The following is a 22548-nucleotide window of genomic DNA, read 5'->3' on the forward strand; positions in this document are numbered from 1 at the left end:
CTGCCCGGCTGCTCGGGTCCCCTCGGTTCACCTAGGAGCGCAGGCTCCAAGCAGACGTGGTTAATGTTGTATGCCACAGCTGCTGCGGGATGGAAGGCACGGCCAAGCAGTTTGTGGCAAGGAGCTGACCTCCCTGGGGCGGGCTGTCCTGCGTGTGCTGCTGGGGAAGGGCTCTGCTGCTCCATCAGCACCAGGCAGGGAGCTTCCACTGATGGGGACAGGTGAGTTTGTGCCCAGAGCGAGCTTGGCCCTGGGCAGCCTGAGCTGGTGGTGGGCAGCCAGCCCACGGCAGGGGGTGAGACTGGGCGATCTTTAAGGTCCCTTCCAACTTAAGCCATCCTATGATTCTCTGAAATGCAGCAACAAATACAGAGGGCACCAAATCCTGCCCTAGTTGAGCAGGATCTGTTCTGTCTCTATTGCGGTGCTGTACCAGGTGAGAGCTGCGCTCCCCACCTCAGCGGGGATCCTGCACGTTCTCCTGCCACCGAAGGCATTAACCATCTCTCTGCGAGGTGTTTGAGCAGTGACACGATGCTGCTCGCAGAGCAGGATCCATTACCTGCTGCCTACCTGGACAGGATTCTCGGAGGGGGCCTTTGCTTCAGCTGCGGCAGATTCCTGCCCGCTCAGCCGTGAAGAACGGCCCCAGAGGACTCTCCTCCCCTCCATAAAGCAGTCGTGTTGAAATCTGTCTTTGGGATTTGGGTTTGAAAGCAAAATAGGAACTTCTCAGCCTTGAAAAAGCACGCTTTTCTGGGGAAGGAAAGCCTGCCTATGCAGACCTAAATCTTTGGGTTTTCAGAGAGGTTTAGGGGCTTCTGAACCCATTTTTGTGTTGAATTGCCTCTCCCCCTTTTCCCAAAAGAGCAGAACAGCTTTCTTCTGAAAATCTGCTGCTAACTACAGCTTTCCAAATCACTGTCACTTTGGCAAATTTTAGTCCTCTTTTCATTACTGACTGTTTAGGGGGTTTAGTAGCATTGGATTGCCTCTGAATTCATAGTAGAAGCCTGACATGTAGCACAAATGCTCCTCCAAACCCTGTCATTACTAATGCATTCTCTTTCAGGTCTTTTTATTAGAGCTTGTAGACATTTTCCTCATTAGAAATTCACCTAGCAGCTCCCTGCTCATCCCATTCAAGGTTCCTCATCTCTTTTATTCTCTATTTGCACACGCTAGGGCAGAAGTAATGCCTTGTGATGAATTCCTAAGCGATGGAGACACACCGCAACCTTCTGCTTGTTTCTCTAACCAGGACCAGAGGCTGGTTTTGCTGGGATGGCGGTGAGGTGCTTGGGCTCGCAGCATCAGCTGCAGCCCCCAGGGGATTCAGAGGCTGTAGCCCGACCGACGGCCAGAAGTGCTTCTGCACTTAATGTATTTGTCTCGCGGTGCTCCTAAGCTTATAGGTGATGAAGAGGATGGGTACCCATTCCCAACCCAATGTTACAAACCCTGGTTGTGGGTGTAGCTGCTGCCAGGAGGCAGGGAGCACCTCAGTGGCAGGCGGATGGGCACGCTGTGCTCCAGCCCCACCGGCAGCCCCGTGTTTGGTTCCAGCTGCCAGGAGGCTCCTCCATTCCATTCCCTTCCCTACGCTATAAATCTCACCCTACAATGGGTTTGCCAGCTGCTGGTGGCCTCCTCCCCAGCGCTCTTTGCAGGCTTGATCCCTGCTTTGTTTGCTCTGGCTGTTTGATGAAAGACGTTCCTGTGTAATTAAATACCCGTGATTAGTTGTGATCAAACAGCAAACTTCCTTTCATCTCGTCCTGCGCTGGCCCGAGGTCTCCGCGGGCGAGCGGGGCCAGGTGTGCTGCAGAGCATTGGCCCTTTGTGTCCTCGGGAGCCTTATCCCAGCCCTTGGCAGCGCCCGCACCTACGTACGCACCGCACCGGCACGCATGCATGCATCCTTACTGCAGGAGGCTCGCAGCCAAGCAATTCATGGGGAGCACAGCCAAGTATCTCAAAAGTCAAAGTTACAGCTTCTCTCCTTGACCGGCTGCATTGTGAAAGGCAACAACCAGCGGCAGCCTTGCGCCAAGGAGGTTAAGGTGGAAGCGGTGGCGGCCCTTCGCTTTGCTCAGGGTGGGAGGTGATTTTGCTTTGGTGCTCGGTGGTTTGGAGATGGCGCTGAGAGCCGTGCTCAGGTGTGGGACCTACGAGCAAGGTCAGTGGGGTGAGGATGAGGTATGCGAGGACGTGCAGTCCTTGCAGTCACACCCTAAATTACAGATACTTGGATCCTGCTTCCTGCTGGCAGGTGACGCTCAGACCTCTGGGTTGGTTTAACTTGTTGAGCTTCTGCTTGCTTCTGCCTGTTGCTGCTCATGGGGCAGCGCTGGGGGGGCTACCCCAGGGACCCCCTTGGTACCCCCTGAGGTTGGGCTCGCCCAATTCCAGGTCAGGGTGCTGGGGACCAGCTGCACTCATCCTCGCAGCCCCGAAGTGGGCGATGCACCTCCAGAGAGCTGCTGCCACCCTGGGTACCCAAAGACACGGGCCCCAGGATAAAGAACCCCCCACCCCACCCCTAGCTTCCAGCAGCCACATGTCCATCCATCCCAGCTCTGCTTATCCCACGTGTGGCACTGCCAATAACCAGGACCTGATGCTGCAGCCCGACCCGTGTGTGACGTGAGCGTCTCCTGCAGCACAGCAGTACTTGAAACTGCCCCCGAGAGTCACTGTTGCTTTATGTAAGGAGCCTCCTTCCTCTGCCTGCGGGTCGCTTGGCTTCTCCGAGCCAGCCAGGTCTCCAGATGGGATGCTTTTCTGTGTGCCCAGGTGGGGAGATGAAGGAAGCAGGCAGCTGGATCAGCTCCCGATAGGCTGCTGGAGGACGGCTGGCACCTTGCCGCAGCGACCTTTCCATCACGCTGCTCCGCGCTGGGTGCCCGTGCAGGACAGCAGCAGGCAGCCCCTGCCTTCCCAGCGGCACCGCAGGAATTCCATGTCACCGCTTGATGTGCCCGGGGAGCACAGCGTGTGCTTCTGAGACAGCAGCCCGAATTAACCTCTCTGCAAATGGTTTCTAAGTAACAGCAGCACATGGAGCAAGATAAACTGTGAAGCCTATTTATGTTTACCAGGATTTTCTTAACCTTTGAAAGGTTGACCTTATGCAAAAAAAACAACAAGATAGTGGGAAAAACATTGAGGGTACTTAGCAGGGGGTTGTTGTTGTTTGTAATCCTTTCACTCTTTGATTACTTCAGCCTTCGCAGTGGTAAACACACACAGGCTTTCAAGGCGTTCCTGATACTTGCAGCTGCAGAGCCATTAAATCTTTGCCTGTGTTTGCGCTTTCAAGGTCAGCCATGATGCAGAACTCAAGGCAATGCATCAGCTGTGTAAGGGCTTCTTGTTTTCTTCCCTTGCTCTCCCCTCTGCTGATGAGTTTTGTGCCAAAGCCCCGCATCACTCCTGGGTGGACAGGTATTGATTGAGCTGAGCTGCCCCTTGCAGGGCCAAATCCTTCTGCAGGAGTGCTCCCACTGATGGATTCCGGCTGAACCACGTCAGCCAAAGTGCACCCATCTGGGCTGTGCTGGAGTTACCACTGTTAGCGTTGCTCCAGCAGAGTTTCCATCTGAACTGGGGTAAACAAGCAGACAGTGGGAACGTGTCTTTTGGGCACAGCCGTCTGTTGGAGTTCATTTGCACAGAACCAAAGCCCTGGAATGCAATCCTTGGGATGGAAGGAGGGCTGCTTGCTGCAGCATCCTGCAGCGCTGGAGCTGGAGAGCGCTCACCGGGCACAGTGGGTCACGAGGACCCAGGGCTAAGCCTGGAGCAGAGCCCTCAGGTGGGCTCAGGAGTGGGCAATGGGTGCTGCTGGGCCGTCCATGGGTGCTGGGGGCGCGCTGGGCACAGCACCCAGCCCCGCTTCCCCTGCCCTCCCTCACAGGCTGCAGCTCCTGCCTCAGTGCCCCTGGTTGTCATGGGCTGTTTGCTCGGAGCTGAGCGGTGAAGTCGGCTCAGCCTGCCAAGCTGCTCTGCGGCTCCTCGGTGGATGTGCCACACGGACAGAGACGAAAGAGCAGCATTGTGTGATCCAGCAGGGAGAGAAGCCTTTGGCAGTGATATTTGTTAATGAGACAGCTTCTGATCTTTGCAGTGCAGCCCAGAACAACAGTGGGTCCTTTGTAAACACACCGACAAAAAAAAGAGCAAAGGCTGCATGTGCCCCACGCATGGATTTATTCGTTCCCCTGCGATGATCAGTGCCCCTTTGATTTCTGAAATGGAATCAAAGGACAAGGTCTGATCTCCAAGCCCTTGCTCAGAGCCTCATTGTGGATCCCGGTGTCTGATCTGCAGGGCCCAGGAGCACACCTGTGGGGTCTGCAATGCTGTTGCTGCTGGTAACCTGGAGAGCCTGGGGTGCTGCGTGCCCCCACCCTTGAGCTGGGCAGCCCAGAGCCTGTTCCAGCCACGAATGGGTGTTCTCCATTGCAGGAGGAAACCTGAACCCACTTACTAGCCCTACCTGGCAAACAAGGTCTGCTTGTGCATCAGAGTCAAAGGGAATGGAGGTGCAGCGCAGTGTGCAGAGACTCCACGTGTGATTGATACCTCTGGTGGCTAAGGGGGAAGTAGAAGGTTTTCAGGTCTGAGCAACGTTACCAGGACAGAGAATTGAAGCGAAAAGGTTGAATGCTTCCTGTGACGTTCTGCATTCCTGTATTAAGCTGGCAGCTCTGCCAGGGGAGCTGCACCCACTGCCCCGTTTGGGGCCGCGTGGGGCTGGGGGCCTGTGGGGGAGGAGGCTGTATTTGCAGGGGATGTGAAGCAGCGGATCTGAGGATGCAGTGAGGGAATGTTTCCATTTTGCTAAATCCCGCAGAAGGTGCCTGCACGGTACTGCCCTGCAGGACACCGCTGAGCGGCTGGTCGGTAATTACACTCTGCGGCTCGGTCGCTAATCAGGATAAAGGGCTTAAGGAAACTCCCTCGTCCCTGGCCTCTACCTTTCACCTAGAAACTTGCTTGCTGTAACAGGAACGCCCGCAGCCATCAGGCTCTCGGGCTCACGCAGAGCTGCGCAGCCTTCCCAGCATCCTGCTGCTTTCTCTTCTGAAAGGTTATGTCGTGCTTTCTTGAAAAAGTCGAAAGAAGAAGAAGCTGAGTGGCCGGGCAGGGCGTGCTGGCTGTGGTTCTGGGGCTGGTTTCTCTCCTCGGGACCCGTTCTGCACGCGGCTGTGCTTTCCCGGCTGGTTCCCTTGCAGCTCTGGTAGGCGCAGGGGTCAGGAGATGGAGCCCTGCCGCAGCCCTGCTGCTGCTCAGCGCCCACAGCCGAGGTGCTGGGGTTGCTGCGGCTCCAGGTTAAGGCGGCAGCTGCTCTGCAAACCCCTCTGTGCTCCGGGGCAGCCAAGCGCTGAGTTTTAGCTGGCTCCTTAATGGGATCTCGTCTTTTTTCTTTTACAGAAACCAGGCAATGCGGAAGAAGTTAATTTTGTACTTCAAGAGGAGAAATCATGCTCGCAAGCAGTGGGTAAGTGATTCCCCTGTACCTTATTCTGAAAATATAAAGCAGCCTAATTTATTATGTCAGAAAGAAAAGGAAGTTGTCCCGCAGAGACCTGCCCAGTGCTTTGCCTGGTGCACTGCCTTTCCCTTTCCGTATCTCCCCTGGATGTAAAGCAGAGATCTCTGGTCCTGCTGCCTGCACTGATCTCAACATCCTGTGGTTTGTAGGAGCCAGAAGGGATCCAAAGGGGAACTGTTTTCTGCTGGAAGCGACCGGTTACTGTGCTAAACCCAGGATGAGTTGCTCTGTTGCGCATATCAAGGAGCTGGGGGAAAAGGTTCAACTAGGCTGCAAGGGCACGGGTCCTAAAATATGGCTCGCAGTAAAGTTGCCTGTCATGCAAAATAGGTGAATTTCTGCCAGCTACTTGATTCAGTGCCCTTGAAAGGGGATTTTTCAGTTTAGGGAAGCGTTTTGCCTGTTCTACAAAATAGGCGACAGAAGGTTGCTGATTTTGCAAAGTGAATGCATTTGCTGATTCTGTTTGCAAAATGGGTCTGCTTAGCTATTTTTCTGCCTGTTTTGTAGCAGCCCCTATTTTTAGCAGAGCCTGTCTCCGTGCCAGCCCTCCTTCCTGGCTCCTGCCCTCTGTGCCCTGGGCAGGGCTGGGGCAGCCCCACAAGTTCCGCTCCCCCCGAGGAGCCTGCAGGAATCCCTCGTGCTGCACCAGCCTGCCCGGCAGCAGCTTCCATTTGCCGTCAAAGGGGTGACACCGCAGGGAGAGGAGAGTACCAAGGGAGCGGTTCTGGCTGTGAAAGGTTTATCTCCATCAAGCAGGGGAACAGAACAGTGGGGTTGCACAAGGGTTGGACTGGCTCCTACTGTTGCCATCTCCTCCCCACCAAGCTGCTGCTCTGTTCCCAGAGCTGCGGGAGCGTGGGCTGTGGGAGGGCCGGGGCTCAGCACCGCCTGCGAGCTGCTTCAGCGCTACGGCGGCGTTACTACTGCGCTGCTTTTAGCTGCACATGTAAGCTCCCATTCGGCTCGTCGTAAGTTCTGGTGTGATGGAGGGGCTGGTGGCAGAAGGAGCCAAGCTGGGAAGTCACCATCCTGCTGCGGTGGCTGACACGCCAGCGGAGAGCTGCCCGCTGCCGAAACCAACCCAGCCTCAGAGCAGCACTGCGAGGTGCGTGGGGCAGCCCGGGGTTTGCCACTGATTGTTTTGCAGGGCGCCATCTGCTTTCACTTCCTGCTTTGGGGCCTGGAAGGCATTGGCTTCACTCAGAGTGAAACCTTAAAATCCCCTCTTGTTGCCGGCTGTATTTGCGCGAAGGCTGAGCGGGATCTCTCGTGTCACTGAGCTGTGCTGTGTCTCTGTGTGCAGCGACACCAGGGATTTAGCATTAATCTGTTTTGGAAGCGCTTAATTACTTTCCTCAACCTCATTCCCCAAAGAACTGAGGGTCCCATGCAGGTGGGATCTGTCCCTCGCCGCTCCTTGCCCTGCACCGCAGCGCCTTGGATGTTTTGAGGGCTCCAGCCCACCTGCAGTGTTTTGTTTTAAGTGTTCGGAAGTGATGCTAACGTGGAAAGCATCCTGAGAGCTCTGATAATGGCAATAATGATAGGGCCGTGCGGAGCACGTGCTGCATCCCAGCAACGCTGTTGGTAATAGCATGAAACCGCACATTAGCATCTGAGAGCTAATCCTTCAGGGCCGTGGAATCTCATTGTCTCCCTGCCTGCGGCAGGCGGGTTCTGCACTCATTTGAAAGCTTTTCCTTCCTAAAGCTCCATTCCGTGGGGTTGAGCCTGAGTGCAGTGTCCCTGGGAGTGAATCCCCGCGTGTGGCTGCGCTCAGGGCTTTGGTAACAGCAGGCTGCGGTGTGTCCGAGCTCCCCGTGCACCTGCTGAGGTGTGCTTGGAGCTCTGCTCCTGTTACTGGGGCAGCAACCCGTGGTTGTAGCTGCAGAGAAGTTTCTCTGGTCCTTTGGATGTTGGAGGATGGCAGAAGGGAGGAGGGTGGGCACTGCTATGCTGGGCGGCAGTCCTTGTTGTACTTGTGGTGTTGGGTTGGAAGAGAAAAGCCCAAGGGCACCCAGTGGGTTGTACTGAGTATTTACCCTTGGGTTGGTCTCAGACCCCGCAGCGTGCCCGTGCCCTAACAAACCGTGTTTCTGGAAGGGCTGTGACTCACGCTCGGCGCAGCCAGCCGTCGGGAAGGGCTTCGGGGAGCTGCCCTGCCCAGGCACAGCGCTGAGCTCCCTCTCGCTCTGCCCTTCCAGGAACAGAAGTTCTGCCAGCGCTATGACCAGCTGATGGAGGCCTGGGAGAAGAAAGTGGAGCGCATCGAAAATAACCCCCGGCGCCGTGCCAAGGAGAGCAAAGTGCGGGAGTACTATGAGAAGCAATTCCCTGAGATCCGGAAGCAGAGGGAACTGCAAGAGCGCATGCAGAGGTTAGAGGAGAAGCGGTAGGACGGGGCTGAGCCGGTAGCGGACAGCCTTTCTCTTTTGTTTGTTGGTGGGCGTGGGGTTGGTCGGGGGGAGGAACGGGCCGGGACGGCCATCAGTCCCATCTCTCCCCTTCGGGTTGGATAACCAGCAGGCGCACCGAGTGCAGGAGCCAGCAGTTCCTGGCTGCTTTCCGCTCTGGGCGGCCCAGCTCAGCTCCATCAGAGGAGGAAAAATGTCAGGAATGTGGCTGCCTGCTCCTCTGCTGCTGAATTCCTGGGGCAGCTCCCTCGTTCTGGCCACCTGAGTGGGAGGGCACTAATTGGCTCCTCATTGCTGGGCTCGAGTGGAGACGTACAAGGTGTGCGGATGGATTTTGTCATGTCAGTGACTTAAAACACACCCGTGCTCTGATGGAGCATGGGCAGAGGGAAGGAACATCTGCAGAGGTTGTAGGACGGGCTGCAGGCACCGAAAGGAGCAGTGTCTCGCTGACAGGGGTGTCTCCTATCTGCCACCCCCATCTGCTTTCTGCTTTGTATTTAAAGCACATCGGAGGTCACGTCGTTTCCTGCCAGGAGGAGATGCGATGTTGTGATCCTGATATGGGCTGGTTTAGCAGTAGGGATCAGTATATCAGTTGAAGGACTCAAAAGGAATCAACGAGCGCTAGTTCTAAAACTTTCTGGTTTACCTTTCCTCCATGTGTGAACAGCCTTGTTTTTCTCAGCAATCCTGCTTCACAGGAGCACTGGAGTCACAGTAGACTACTTTTATCTTTGCATCCACCAGGTGCAAGGAGTTTTTCCTCGGATTTCACATATATTGTTTTGGGTTATGGTGCACTTAGAAAGAAAGTTGCTCATTATGGCGTAACAAGCAATGGAAATCTGTCAAATAGGGTAAAAACAGCCAAAGGTCTGCCAAAAGTCACTGTGATGAAGCTGATGATGGAAAAATCAGGAGAAAGTTAAGTGGTCTAAGACCACCAAAGGCTCCTACCATGCATGCCCAGAAGGATATTAGCATGTATTAATGAGATCTTGGAAAAAAAAAAGAATATGTTTGCCAGTGTGTTGCATGTGTATGTCTTAACCATTTAAGTGTAGAACTTGAACTGTGAGGGCCCACGCTTGATTTGTCCAGTCGCCCAGTACGTATCACGAGGAATAAAGGAGTGCCACTTTCTAACACCACACTGGGGTTAGAGAGTTGTCTTCCCAGATTTTGGATGACAATTCCCACCCTTCTTGCTGAAAATTCACCATCCTTCTCATCTCAGCCCAGGGACACTCGGTGTGCGCGGAATCATAGAGCTGTTTGAGTTGGAAGGGACTCCCAAAGGCCACTTGGTCCCACTGCCTGCAGCACACAGGGACACCCACAGCTCCATCAGTGCTCACAGCCCCGTGCCCTGACCTTGGGTGTCTGCAGGGATGGGGCACCACCACCTCTCTGGGCACCCTGTGCCAGTGCCTCACTGCCCTCAATGTAAAAACTTCTTCCTTATATCCAATCTAAATCTCCCCTCTTTAGTTTGTAACCATTTCCCCTTGTCCTATCACAACAGACTCTGCTGAAGAGTCTGTCCCCTTCTTTCCTAAAGGGGGGTATAGAGAAGGGAGCAGACTCACAGCAATCTCTGTCCTGTCTTGTGTCTGTCATCCCTGACTAGTGCCCTGCAAGCAGCTGGATGTGTGAAATGTTCCTCTTGGGTGGCTTTATTTTACCATGAAGAGAAGGGGAGAAATGGAACTGACAAATGTTTTAAACTTGTACCTGCTCAATAAGGAAAGTTTGAAGTCCCTGGGATGTGTGGCTGTGATGTGGGATGATGCTGGAGGGAGGGATAGATGCCCATGGGTGATTTTTATTTAAGTGTTCCTAGAGCACTTGCACGCCAGATGCGATGGCACAGCACTGACTGCTCAGTGCTGACACAGACACGTTCATGCCGTTGCCATTGTGTGATGAAGTGAGCATGAGAAAGTATGGTGGGAGGGGATGGTTGGGTGTGAAGTGTCCTTGTGTTGCAGCGACGCAGAGGTGGCTGCCACCGCAGGTAAGGAGCGAGGGACAGTGAGAGCTAGCGGTCACAAACGTGCTTTTAGTCATGGAGTGTGGAGCATCAGTTTCTGAGTGTCCCATTGCCCTTTCCCAGCAGGGTAGGACAGAGGGGCAGCGGAGGGCTCTCCATGTCGGCTGCACGCAGTGAGCACGAGGTGTCAGAGATCATCGACGGGCTCTCAGAGCAAGAGGTGAGACCAGGTTCTCCTTCCTCCTCCTCTTCACCCCTCGTTCTGCTCCAAAGAAGCCAAGAGAGTGGGAAGCGAAGAGGGCTGGTGCCCTGGCTGGCGTGTGGAGAGGTTTTTCTGTTTCACTTTGTTTTGAATGGGCTGTGCAGCCTGACACTGGGGAATCCTATGGAATGAATGGTTTGTACGTGAGCCAGTTGGCCCACATCTTCTGGGAGTGCTCCATTCATCTTGAAACATCCCCATGACCTTGGCTTCAGTTGGATCTGGTTTCACAAGGGTTCCACTCTCTTGGCACGGAGGCGAGCTGCAGTGAATGGCTTTGCTTGGGAGGGGAGAGCCGCCGTCACCCAGCCGTGGCCGAGAACATCAGCTTTCAGCCAGGGCTTTCTGCGTTCGTCAGAGTCAATGCCTTGGCCCTGAGCTGTGCCTCTGTCCTCCCACGACGAGATAACTCCCCCCAGGGCATCCAGAGCAGCCAGGTGCTACATGGGAGGTGTCCTTGTCCCCCTTCCAGAAGGCTTTCAGCACTGACCCTGGCAGTTAGAGGGGACCGGGCCTCCACGTGGCCCTGGGTTGGAGGGCTGCTCCCCATGCCTCCGCTGCTTTGACTCCTCTCCCATTGTGGGCAGGAGCTATTTTCCTGAAGTCAGGCATTTCCACGCAGTATCTTAAAGCCTTTTATTTCAAAATGTAAGATTAATTGCTTCCTGGCTGATGGCGATAGCCTCTTTCAGCGTTTCATTTACAATTACCCTAGCAATAAAGCTGCCTAGTGCTTGCTTTTCAATTCTCCTGTTCCTCCACCTGTCCTTTCCTCTCGAACATCTGTCCCTGTGGGTCCCCATGGGCCCGTGCTGCTGACCAACTGTTCTCTCTGCTTTCCCTGCAGAACATAGAGAAGCAGATGCGCCAGCTCGCCGTCATCCCGCCCATGCTCTACGATGCTGACCAGCAGCGCATTAAATTCATCAACATGAACGGCCTCATGGACGACCCCATGAAGGTCTACAAGGACCGGCAGGTGATGAACATGTGGAGCGAGCAGGAGAAGGAGACCTTCCGGGAAAAGTGAGTGCAGCCCACAAACGTCTCTCAGTAGAGCCCCTGGGAGCTGTGAGATATGACCCGTGTGATGCAGCTTGCTGAGCTGAGGCTCCGTGTGATGGTTGCAGAAAGCTGAGATCCCGAGGTCTCAGTGCTGGGGTGTAGTTCAGGTGCTCACCTGCACGGCTCCCAGAGGAGCCCAGGGAGCCCTCCAGGTGAACAAGGGCAGTGCTCACACTCAGGATCTCCCCTTCCCTCTCCTGCTCACAGCAGCTCCTGCTTGCAGCTGATTGCCAAGACGGACCAAAAAAGAACATATAAACAAACCAACTCCAAGCCTATTGTAGAGGAGAGCCCTTATTGCTAATTAGCCTTAAAATGCGGCACTCCAAACAGCCCAGGCTTGCACACAAATGACGCAAAGGCTAATTACTTGGTCTTTAATGGAGGGGCCATGCCTGGCTAATGGGGCTGGGAGAACCCACGCCCAGCTCGTGCATCCTGCTGTGCACAGTGGTTTCTCTGTCATTACTGTGGGTGATGCGGAGCTCAGGGCATAAATAGAGAAGAATTTCACACAGGACTAATTGAAGGAGATGGGTACCCAGGAGCTGCAGGCAAAGCCAAAGGGTTGCAGCCCTGGTGCTCTCCCTGCTCCCACGTGGCTCAGAGCCGTTGATAATGTGGTCTTGAAAACCCCCTGCTTTGATCAGCCCCCGGTTCCTGCCATGTACAGCACAGCACATAAGATCTCTGGTGTGATCCCACAGCCCAGCTGCTTGTAAAAAAAAAAAAAAATTATTGCAATTTTTGGGCTTAGCATTACTGATTTCTTCTTTGTTATCCTCTTATTTATTCAGTCACATGTCTTGGGAGATCTCCCTTGGGTGTCTGTGTTATGTTTGGATAAGTTTTGCCCTTCAAAACACTTGATGGAAGAGAGGCTACAGCCTTTCTTGTGGTAGAGACTGGACTCGGTTAAGTGCCCGAGCATCACGCTCCCATTGCTGTCCTCCACAGCCCTGGTACCCCCACCCCCACACTACCACCCACAACCTCCCATTCCGTGCTGCCATCAGTTCAGCTTGGTGCTGCAGTGGTGACTTTGGTTGAGCTGCTCACCACGTCCAGCCCGTGTTCCATCCCTCTGCTCCCACTCAGGGCCCATCCTGCCACTGGGACACGTTTTGGTGGCCATGGGGTCAAGCTGGCAGCTGAGTCAGGGCTGGTGCCTGCCCTCACCCTGTCCCTCTGCTCCCACAGGTTCATGCAGCACCCGAAGAACTTCGGCCTGATCGCGTCCTTTCTGGACAGGAAGGTAAGCTCTCCGCGTGGCCCCAGCCTGCCTCGTGCTCTCTTTCCTTGATTTCACGTTCTGGTCATGAGGCCATGTACCTTCTATGAGACAGGCCATATGGGCAAGTCCTGGGTGGACCCAGCCTGGAAGGGTGGAGGTGGACCAGGTGCTCTCCTGAGCAAGAAATACCCTTAGCTCCTCTGGTCCTCGTCACCTCCTTTGCCCATCCCATGCCACATTTCATCCACATGGTGTCTGTTCAGGCAGGGAAACCCTTTGCTTTCAGAGCGTTGGGCTCAGAGGTCCCTTCCAGCTTAAATCACTCTGACCTTGTGTGTCTCAGGCTGGGGAGAACGTTTGTAAGACCTCAACTTTCCTGTCCAAAGCAGCACTGCGGCAGCAGCCTCGTGGTGCTGGGTGTGCTGTAAGGCACCAGGCTCTTTTCAGCCTTTCTCACTTGTTAACGCTGAAAGTGGTGGGACTTGGATGATGCTCGCAATCCAGCCTGTGTTCCAAGCTGTAAAATGTCTTCTAATTTTATTTGTACTCGTTTGTAAATCAGGCTGTAATTATGATACAGAACACATCTATTATCCAGTTGGAGAGAGATGCAAAGTATGGCTCAATGTAATGAATTAATAGATTTTTAAATTGCATTAAAAAAAAAAAATAGTGATCTTAGCCCTTGGAACAGATGACTGTAAGTTTTTGTGTTCGTGTGTGTGTGTATAATCAGGGCTAGATTAGAAAGGCATCCAATTAACACTTTAAAAGTTACAATCTGTTGCTGCAAATGGTTCTGCTCTGCGTAAGGGTGGGGAGAGCGCAGCCCTGTGCCCGGGCACTGGGGGACGTGGGGGTCTGTGGGTTGGTCCTTTTCACGCAACTGCCGAGCCCCTCCGCGGGGGCATAGTTCAGGGGCCCACGCTGTAAGGGGAAGGGCTCGTGGGCAGGAGCAGAGCTGCATCCCAGCTGTAGTGGGTGCCCAGCCCAGGCCAGCGCTCAGCGAGAGCCGCGGGAGCCGGAGCTCGATGGGGCTCGGAGCGCGCTCAGGCAGCGAGCTCAGCGGCTGGAAGTAACGCCTGCTGACAGCCGCGTGGCAGGTTGTGCGTAGCACCGCCACAACAGAGGGTGACAGGCAGCTCTCCTTGTTCTGCTTTTACTTGCCACAGTCATCTGGGGTCAGCCCTGCCCCCTGCCCCGGGCTGGCCCCACGCTCCGCTCCAAGCACAGGGCGCTCGTTGTTCTGCATCCCCGTCTCTGCCTCGGCACACTTGTGGGAAAGGCCCTGTTTTGTCCCTTGGAAGTGCAGGGCGATGTCCCTCGTCCCCCTCAGCCGGCGGGCAGAGCTCTGCTGGTGACGCAGAGAAGCTGCTCTGGCTGCGGCCCTTCAGAATCATTGGATCTGATGGCGGCAGGCTCTGAATGCTGCTGCTGCCGAAAGCCTTCCACTCCCTGACCTGCCCGTGTCGTTGCAGACGGTGGCAGACTGCGTCCTGTACTACTACCTGACCAAGAAGAATGAGAACTACAAGAACCTCGTGAGGAGGAATTACCGGCGGCGTGGGAAAAGCCAGGTAAGGGCCAGAGGGGTGCGTGGAAACTTTGTCCCTCGGGAGATGAGGTGACACGTGTTCTTAGTGCCAGCTTAGGGCAGAGCATTCCCAGTGCTCCTTCCCCTCTGCCAGTGGAAATGCTGATTGTGAGCTGCAGTGGGCCGTGATTGTTTGCTCTGTGTGGCCTTTCAGAACGTGCTGTCTTCTGGCAGTTGTTTGTGCTCTGGCAGTTGATGTTTGTCTGTCCTCATGCCAAGGTCACGGTGGCTTGAAAAAGCAAACCCGAGATGCTGGAAAAAGGGGTTGGAGCGAACAGTGACCACACGTCAGGAGTTGCACAGGGCTGACTGAATGAACCTGTGCTGTCCCATGGCCAAGATGTGAAACTCAGCAAGGCCATGTCACCCCAGTTGGGTGAAGTGAGCCATTATCCACATAGTGAGGGAATGGCACGGGGCATCTCTTTGGATAACGTGGGAATAGGATTGGAAAAAGTGGCCTGTCCCATACCACCATGACATAAACGGCTCCTCGTGCTGCATGGCCATAAAAAGCAGCACTTGGGTCTAGATCCTGATTGGGAGGCAGATAGGTAGCCTTGCTCCAGTTTGATTTCTGCAGCATTAAGACATCAGAATAGTTAGCACATGACGAATGTCATGGACGAGGCCCAATTTTCCCTTCTTTTTTTCGGAGACATTAGAGATGGATAAAACCCTATTAGATTATCCAGTCCCTCTCCCAGCAAACAGAGGGTGGTTCCCTCCAGTACATTTTTATAGTGTTTACCAGGGTCTGTTTTGTTAGATCACAGCAACTAGAACATGAGGCCACATTTGTTTCTTGTTAGCAGTGGAGACGTTTAGCACAGCTCCTTCTGCTTTCAATGCTAAGCTGAGCAAGGAACAAGTGCGGAGGGGGAGAGGCGATCTGCTGGATCTGAGTCCCGCGGCCACCAGCCTGCTGTGCTACCCCAGCACGTACTATTCCTGCTTTGGTGTTTGAAACCAGCCCAGGTGTCCCTGGCTGCGGGGACGATTGCCCATCATCACGAGTCTGATCAGCACAGGGAGCGGGGACGCTGGGCTGATGGAGGTCAGGAGGGCTCAGGAGCATGAGCGTGGTGGGACAGCGTGGGGACAGGTGGCCGGCAGGAAGGGCGGTGGGGCAATGGGGCCACTGACCCCGTCCTGCGCCTAAAGGAGACATCGTGCCGTGTTCCCAGCGCCACGCGTGCTTTGTGGTCACTCCTGCTGGTGAGGATATGAGGAGAATTAGGTAAAGTGTCTTCTCTGAAAGAGTGGTGAGGGAGTGGTACAATCTGCCCAGGGAGGCGGCGGGGTCACCGTCCCCCGTGGTGTTGAAGAACCATGGGGATGTGGCAGTGAGGGACGTGGTCAGCGGGCATGGGGGGGGTGAGCTGATGGTTGGACCTGGGGATCTTAGAGGTCTTTTGCAACCTTTGTGATTCTTTGGGGGCTGAAGTGGTTAAATGCCAGAGGTGAGATTTAATTGACTTATTGCCGGGGAGAGGAGATGAGCATTTCATCAGATGAGAGGAGCGAGGAGGTCGGATACAGTCGCGTTTCGAGTGGCCTCGTGCTGTTTCTCATGGAGAGGCTGGTGGTCTTATTTGCTTTTGGAGGCTGTGGGGAGCTTGAGAGAAAAGGGGAGATAATTACCAGTAGAAATAAAGCTCCGCTAGTGTCAAGATTATCATTGTGGCCTACTTATTAAAAGTACATTTAAAAAAAAACAAGAATCCCTTTGTTCCCTGGCTGGTGGTCCCCTGGCAGAGGATATTCCTCATAAAGCTGCTCCTTGCTGCTAAAAACCTCCCGCCAAGAGTGGGGACTTCACACGGCTCTGCTTCCAGTTTGTCACCAAACACGCGGGCTGCCGGTGCGCAGGCACTGAATGGAAGGGGCACACGTCCAAGGCATCGCTGTGCGCAGCGTTCAGCTTCCCGAGATGCAAACGTTTCCAAAAATAATCCTCATTTAACCCTGACAGGAGGGAATCAGTGCGAAAAGGAGTAACTTCCGAGTGGGTAATGTCTCACTGGGGGGAAAAAAAAAAAAAGGTTTGAATTGTGGTGTAACGCTCTGATGTGGTGCTCGGTGTATGGTAATCCGCCTAAAATTTGGTGAGGCTGTCACAAAAGCAGCACTCTGTGCAGATGTGTTTCCAGGGGCTCTGCAGTTGCTCTTCAGGGGTTTCTGAGCACATCCCCCTGCTGATGCCCCCGGTTCAGTACCGGCACACCGGGCCTGAAGGTGGCAATTACCACCGTGAGCTGGGCTGCTGGGCAAGCTGTTCAGCCCGGCTGTAGCAATGTGAGCGCTGTGCTGAAACCATGCTGGAGGAAAAGGGGCTTTATGTGTATGTAATTATCCCTTGTGGGGAGCACCAGTCCTATTCCGGAACAAATCAGCAGCAGGCATGGCCAAAACCAGCATTGGGCCGTGCTGCGCTCTCCCAGCTCTTCGGGAATGATATCTGTCCTAAAACAATAACTCCCCAGATCTTCCTGATTTGGGGTTTTTGGAAGGGATGAGTTTGGCTCAGTTTTCCAGGCAGGTTTGCAGTCTGACAGCACCGCTGGTGGCTGAGGCAGCTGGAGGAGTCCCCAGGGGCTGCTGGGGAAGGACCCATGAGACATTGAACCTGTGCGGGCACCACGTCCTGATGCTGGTCCTGGACGAGTGAGTTTGGAGGTGGCTGGAGCCCTGCTGTTTCCTCTCGGGGATGTCACAGAATCATTGAGGTTGCAAAAGACCTCTAAGATCACCAAGTCCAACCCCAGCTCACCCCCACTATGGCCACCAACCACGTCCCTCCGTGCCACATCCCTGTGATTCCTGAACATCTGCACGGACGGTGACCCCACCACCTCACTGGGCAGCCCATGCCAATGCATTACCACTCTTTCTGAAAATAAATTTTTCCTAATATCCGACCAGAACCTCTCCTGGCACATGAGCTGCAGTCGGTCTGCTGCTGGGCTGCCCCAGGGGCAGTGGTACAGACTCTTACTGTCCATGTTCCCTTTGCTCCCAAACCCCATCCCTGGTGATGCCCCATGAGGTGCATTGTGCACCCGGCGTGACCCCATCACGGCCTTCCCTGAGCCCTGCTGCCCTCCAGGCAGCTCAATGGGCAAACACAGTGGAAACTTGCATTCCTGAAATCCCAGCTGCAGTTTTGGGGGTGATTACATGAGAACTCTCTTGGCCATATTTGGGAAAACCGAAGGATGCATTGCTGTGGGAAGATTGCTGCTCAGGTCCCCTCAGCTGCCGCACAAGGACAGCAGTGAGAATGTGGGGATGGCACCGGCCGGTGGGACGTGGCCGCTCTGCTTTGTGGTGGCACCAGCATGAGCTCCCAGTGGACCAGCTGCTGATCTTAATTGCATCTCAGTGATAATTTAAGTTGTGTAACGGTGACGTGACCCCCTGGCTCACCCCGTGCTCGAACCAGTGTTCCTGTGGCAGCAGGTCGATGCGGCTCTAGGGCAAGCGTGCTGTGCCCATGTGAGTAGGGATGGGGTCGGGGCCACTGCTCTGCAGGGGGATGGCATCCTGCTGGTGGGACTCAGGTAGGAACGGATTTGGGATGAGTTGTTTTACTGGCAGTTTTTGACTGAGAGCTGTGAGCCCCATCCCCTGTTTTAGGGCGCTGGGAGGGGGTTACCACGCAGCCAGGAAGTGGAGCCGGCAGTGGGGCAGAGCGTGGCACGCAGGGCGCAGAGAGGAGGAAACACGTGTTCCCCGCCTGGGAGCGAGTGGGGCTCGTCTCCGCCACTTCCAAGTGCTGTGCATTCATCCCCTCGGGTCATTTTCCCTTTGCAAGCAGTCGAATCGCTTCTCAAAAAACTCAGCAGTGACCCAGAAAAGAAACATTTCCACTTATGGAAAAGCCCTCGGTGATTTTAAGGAGGGATTGCGCGAGCAGGATCCTGTACAATTGCTTCCGTGCTCGGGTGAGATCATTGTGCTGTAGGAGGGCCTCCACCAGACCCTGCACGTCAGTGCCCACTGGGCTTGGTTGTGCCAAGAGGCTCCCAGCTGTAGAACCGTGGAATCATTAAGGTTGGAAGAGACCTCTAAGGTCTCTGCGTCCAGCCATCAGCCCTTCACCATGGTGCCGCGGTGCCGGGGGCCTGCCAGCTGCCGTCCTCCATCATCACCGTGCCCCAGTGCCGTCCTGTGATTACCCAGTGGAGAAGCAGCCTGGCCCTGGGGCAGCCCTGAGCTCCCATTGAGCTCCCTACCATTTCCCTAATCACATCTGAGCCTGCCCCTCTGATTTTTGGTTCACGCCCGCAGCCAACAGCATCCAACCCAAAGCTGGGCTGCGAGCGATCAAAGCGGCGCAGCCAGCAGACATTCCTCTTCCCCTCCTTGTTTTGGCAGCGGCTTGTTTGGATTTGTGGTTTCTCCCAGGAGCAGAGGGTGCTGCGCGGGGCTGTGAGAAGCCAGGCTCCATGGCGGTGGGTGGCAGCAGGGGCTGAGGCGTTCCAGACCGTCACATCAGAGGCTTTGGGCTCTGGGAGCCGCTTACGTGATGCGTATATGTATTCATAACCCGTCCTGCCCGTGCTCTGCATCCAGCGTTAAAGCGGGTGGAAGGATGCACGCGGTAAGCCAGCCCCAGGCATTCCTGGGCCTTCTGCCTTCAGCTTATCTCGAGCTGGTTTTAATTTGCAGCTCTGATTGCGTGCAGTGACCTCGGCCCCGGCTTCCCTGGAGAACGTCATAAATGCCACGAATCTGAAGTCACCCATGGGAGAAAGGAGCCAGCGGTGCCCCGAGCATGGGAGAGGCACAGCCAAGGGTCTGCAGTGGGGAGGGGGCTGGGGTAGCTCTACCCAAAGTGTCCGTAGTGGCATGGTTGGAGAGAGCCCATGGCCATGGCTGGGAACACACGGAGTAAAAAGCGTGAAGCTCGTGGCTGCGGTGCCTGGGGTATGGCTGTGGGTAAGGGACCGGCATGCCCAGCTGTGTGTGCCGGGCAGTGCGGGGTGGGGGCTCGCTCCATTCAGCTGGAGGAGCAAATGGCAGTTGGTGATCTTTCATAGAATCATTGAGGTTGGTAAAGATCCCCAAGTCCAAGCCCAGCCCACCCCCACTGAGCACGTCCCTCAGTGCCACATCTCCACGGTTCTGGAACACCTCCAGGGACAGTGACCCCACCACCTCCCTGGGCAGCCTGTGCCTGTTGTTGCCTTCTGTAGGAGCCCAGGGCATGGTGGTGGTGGTGATGGAGGTGAGGTGATCCAGCTGCCAAGTGGCATTCCATGGTCAGCAAATCCAGCCCCAAAGCCTGGGCTGAGCACGAGCTGCTGTGTAGTGCAGGGCTTCCAGTGCCATCTCACAGTCCCAGTAGGGATGGGACTCAGGGGAATGGCTTTAAACTACAAGAGTGGGAATTTAGGTTAGCTGGGATGAAATTCTTTCTTCTCAGAGTGCTGAGGCACTGGAACAAGTTGCCCAAAGAAGTTGTGGATGCCCCATCGTTGGGGGTGTGTTCATGGCCATGGATGGGGCTCTGGGCAGCCTGAGCTGGGGGTGGGGGCAGCCGGCCGTGGCAGGGAGTGGGGCTGGGTGGCCTTTAAGGTCCCTTCCAACCCCCGTTCTGTGATCTTCATCACTCTGGGCAGGTCCCCACCAGCAAACAGTGGGGCTGGAGCCGACGTTCCTGGGGCAAGAATTCCTCTGAAAGCTCTCCCATCCCTGTCCCCTTCCCAGCAGGATGGGGCTGGGAACCAGCTCGGGGTGGATGTCCCCAAGCACCCCCATGGCTTTGGAAGAGAGCGGCGCCCTGGGCGCGGGGCCGGGCCCAGTGGAGAGGGCAGCGAGGTGTCCGCACGGCTCCGCTCGCCTGCTGCAGCCCGGTGTGTGTGTGTCACCACAGAGGGGACGGGGAAGGCAGCAGCAGTGGTTCTCTGGAGGTTTGAGAGTTTGGAAAATAAATAGCCCTGCACCGTAGGTTAAAGCTTGGCATCCTCACGGATTAATCACGCCGGCTGCAGCCAGCGCTGTGAGCCCTGGTGACGAGAGCTGTGGTTTATAGATGATGATTCATCGACTCGACTTAGAGCGACCACGTTATTCCAGCAGATTGCAAAATCGTAAGAGGAATGTTGTGGTTAGTTTACGGCTTAACTATGCAAATCGTCAGGAAGCCTTCGGAGCTGGAGAACGTAAGGCGCAGCGAGCCCGGATGGCTGGGTGCTGAGCGGGGGCCCGCGGCCGGCGGTGGGGCTGGCGGGGAGCGGCCACGAGCGTGAGCCCGGAACTGGGGAGGTGAGTGCCGGGGGGGGCCGGGGCGCGATGGGACGGATGTCGGCGCGGCGGTCCTGGCCGGATCCCCAGGGCTCCGTCACGGTGCTGTGGGGCTGGGGAGCGTGAAGGTGCGGAGCGGCGTCCCACCTCCTCCCACCGCCAGCGTCTGAGCAGAGGGAGGAAGCAGAATGGGAGGAGCCGCACCTCTTCTTCGCTGCTGCTCGTTCCCAGCCAGAGCCAGGGCGCTGCAGCCTGGGGGGCGATGAGCAGTGCTGTGAGTTGGTCTGTTCTCAGCTTCGGTGTCTGGGACCTACCTGGAAGCGGGTGTCCCTCGGATGTGATGTGCCAGGCAGGGCAGGGCGAGACGATGTGGGCGAGCCATCCTCGTGTCGCTGTGTGGGGCGGGTCGGTGGGGCTGCGTGGGGGCTCTCGGCGGGGCTGGCACTGCTCTGCTCCTCCCACTGCTGTGGGGTCGGGGCGGAGGTGAGCAGATGTTTGGGATTATGGAGCGGCGGTGAAGGAGGCCGTGCGGCTCTGTGGGTTCGGAGCGGGATTGGGCTCCCGCACGTACCGCATGTGATTTGTCCCAGGGCCTTTTTAAATAAACAGGATGTGTTGGCAGCAAAGCCAAACAGCGCGATGCTGGGGAGGAAGGGCGGGCGGCAGCTAGAGTGCTTGGCCTGGGAGGGAGGGATGGGAGGGATGGCCCTACTCGCTGCCACAGGCTCCTTCCCTGGCCTTGAGTGCGTCCCTCTGCCCCCCAGATGCCTCTGCCTGGGGCTGTGGGGCTGTGCTTGAAGGAGAGGCTCCATCGAGCAGTTTTGGTGCTGGCCTGCAGCTCATCCCATAGCCAACCCACCTGCCGGCCCACCTCAAAGTGGGGCAGTGTGAATCAGAAGGCAGCATGGGCTGGTAATTGGGGAAGCATTTCCTGGCCCGTCACGCTTCGGGATGGCGTCCCATCCCTTGAATCATCCCGAGCTGGGCCGTGGCCAGGGCTAAGAATAGGCTCTGCGCACCATGGTGAGGACGGCCGCTTTGGGGCTGGGGACCAGCTCCCAGCTGTCACCTCCCCATGCCCAGTGTCGGCCCTGGTGGCTCTGGGGCTGAGGTTTGCGCGTGCAGCACTGGGGCTGGGTGGCCACTGGTGTTTCTGTCCCTGCACAGTCCTGGCATCGGGCACCGTGCCCCGGCTGGAGCAGGGCAAGCACTAGAGGGCATCCTTGGATTAAGATGCTCTCTGCAGTGGGAGAAGCACTGGTTATAGGAGCAAGCCTGGAGCCTGCTGGCCCTCCTCTCCAAAACAACACACTCATGCAGAAGGGGTGTAAGCACTACAGGACAAACCTGGGCACCCCTCCCCTGCTGCAGCACACAGGGAAGGGCAGGAGCGTGGGAGGTGACAGCCAGGGCACAGCCCGCTCCCCATGCTCCCATGCAGCCCGGCCCGGGGCAGGTCCACGCCATCACCTGCAGCTCATCCTGGGGCTGAACCCCTGCGGGGTTCACTGCTGCCTGCAGTGTGACTCAAGGGGTCAGGGAGTTCAGGGCATTGTGTGCCTGGCCATGCCCCTTGCTCCTCCGCAGCCGGCCTCCAACTCACAGCCGGGCTCCCTGAGTGCCACTGCTTCTCTGCGTAGTTTGGGGCTGGCACACCGGGTCCAATGCTGGTGCTGGGCCATGTGCCAGGTTCAATCCTTCAGTGCCCCAGTCCCAGTCCAATCCTGGCGTTGCTGGCTGCGTTAGCCAGGGAGCAGGATGGCTGAATAAATCATTTCCGCCTCTAATTTTTCCTTTTCTCTGAAATTCCTCTCGTTTGCCGGTCACCAGGGGGAAGGGAGGTCAGGGGAACCGGGCCTCCCCAGCATCCTCCTTCCTGCAGCTGTGGAAACAAAATCCAGAAACACCACAACCACCGCGTCCCTCCCTGGTGTCACCATGCGCTCAGCCCCTGGGCTTTACCCAGACCTCCTCAAAGGGCACGGCGGGGCTGCTGCACTGCCTTCCACGGGAGCTGGAGCGTGGCACGGCCCCTTGATGCCCCCGTAATGCTTTCAGCCCTGCTGCAGACGGGCTGCCCACCACACGTTTTCCCCCTGCCCGCTGCCCCCCGCTGTAGTTTGGCCGCGGTTGTTTGGCTTGGCCCAGGTGCTGCCGTGTGTCTGGCC

The 22548-nt window shown here is 56.1% G+C and overlaps 1 protein-coding gene across 17 annotated transcripts in view; it reads left to right on the forward strand.

Moving 5' to 3' along the window:
- The window catches only part of NCOR2 (nuclear receptor corepressor 2), a 168190-nt gene that overhangs the window by 96119 nt on the left and 49523 nt on the right, over positions 1 to 22548 (forward strand). For 11 of the 17 annotated variants that reach the window (XM_021412549.1, XM_021412556.1, XM_021412559.1 and 8 more), the window contains 6 exons: positions 5440 to 5506; positions 7768 to 7955; positions 10097 to 10193; positions 11083 to 11261; positions 12501 to 12555; positions 14013 to 14111. In XM_021412549.1, the coding sequence (XP_021268224.1) occupies positions 5440 to 5506; positions 7768 to 7955; positions 10097 to 10193; positions 11083 to 11261; positions 12501 to 12555; positions 14013 to 14111 (685 nt within the window). The remainder of the gene's footprint in view (positions 1 to 5439; positions 5507 to 7767; positions 7956 to 10096; positions 10194 to 11082; positions 11262 to 12500; positions 12556 to 14012; positions 14112 to 22548) is intronic. The other 6 variants (XM_021412558.1, XM_021412564.1, XM_021412567.1 and 3 more) reach the window with 3 other exon arrangements.

The sequence above is a fragment of the Numida meleagris genome, chromosome 14 (assembly GCF_002078875.1).
Source record: "Numida meleagris isolate 19003 breed g44 Domestic line chromosome 14, NumMel1.0, whole genome shotgun sequence".
Classification (NCBI taxonomy): Eukaryota; Metazoa; Chordata; class Aves; order Galliformes; family Numididae; genus Numida; species Numida meleagris.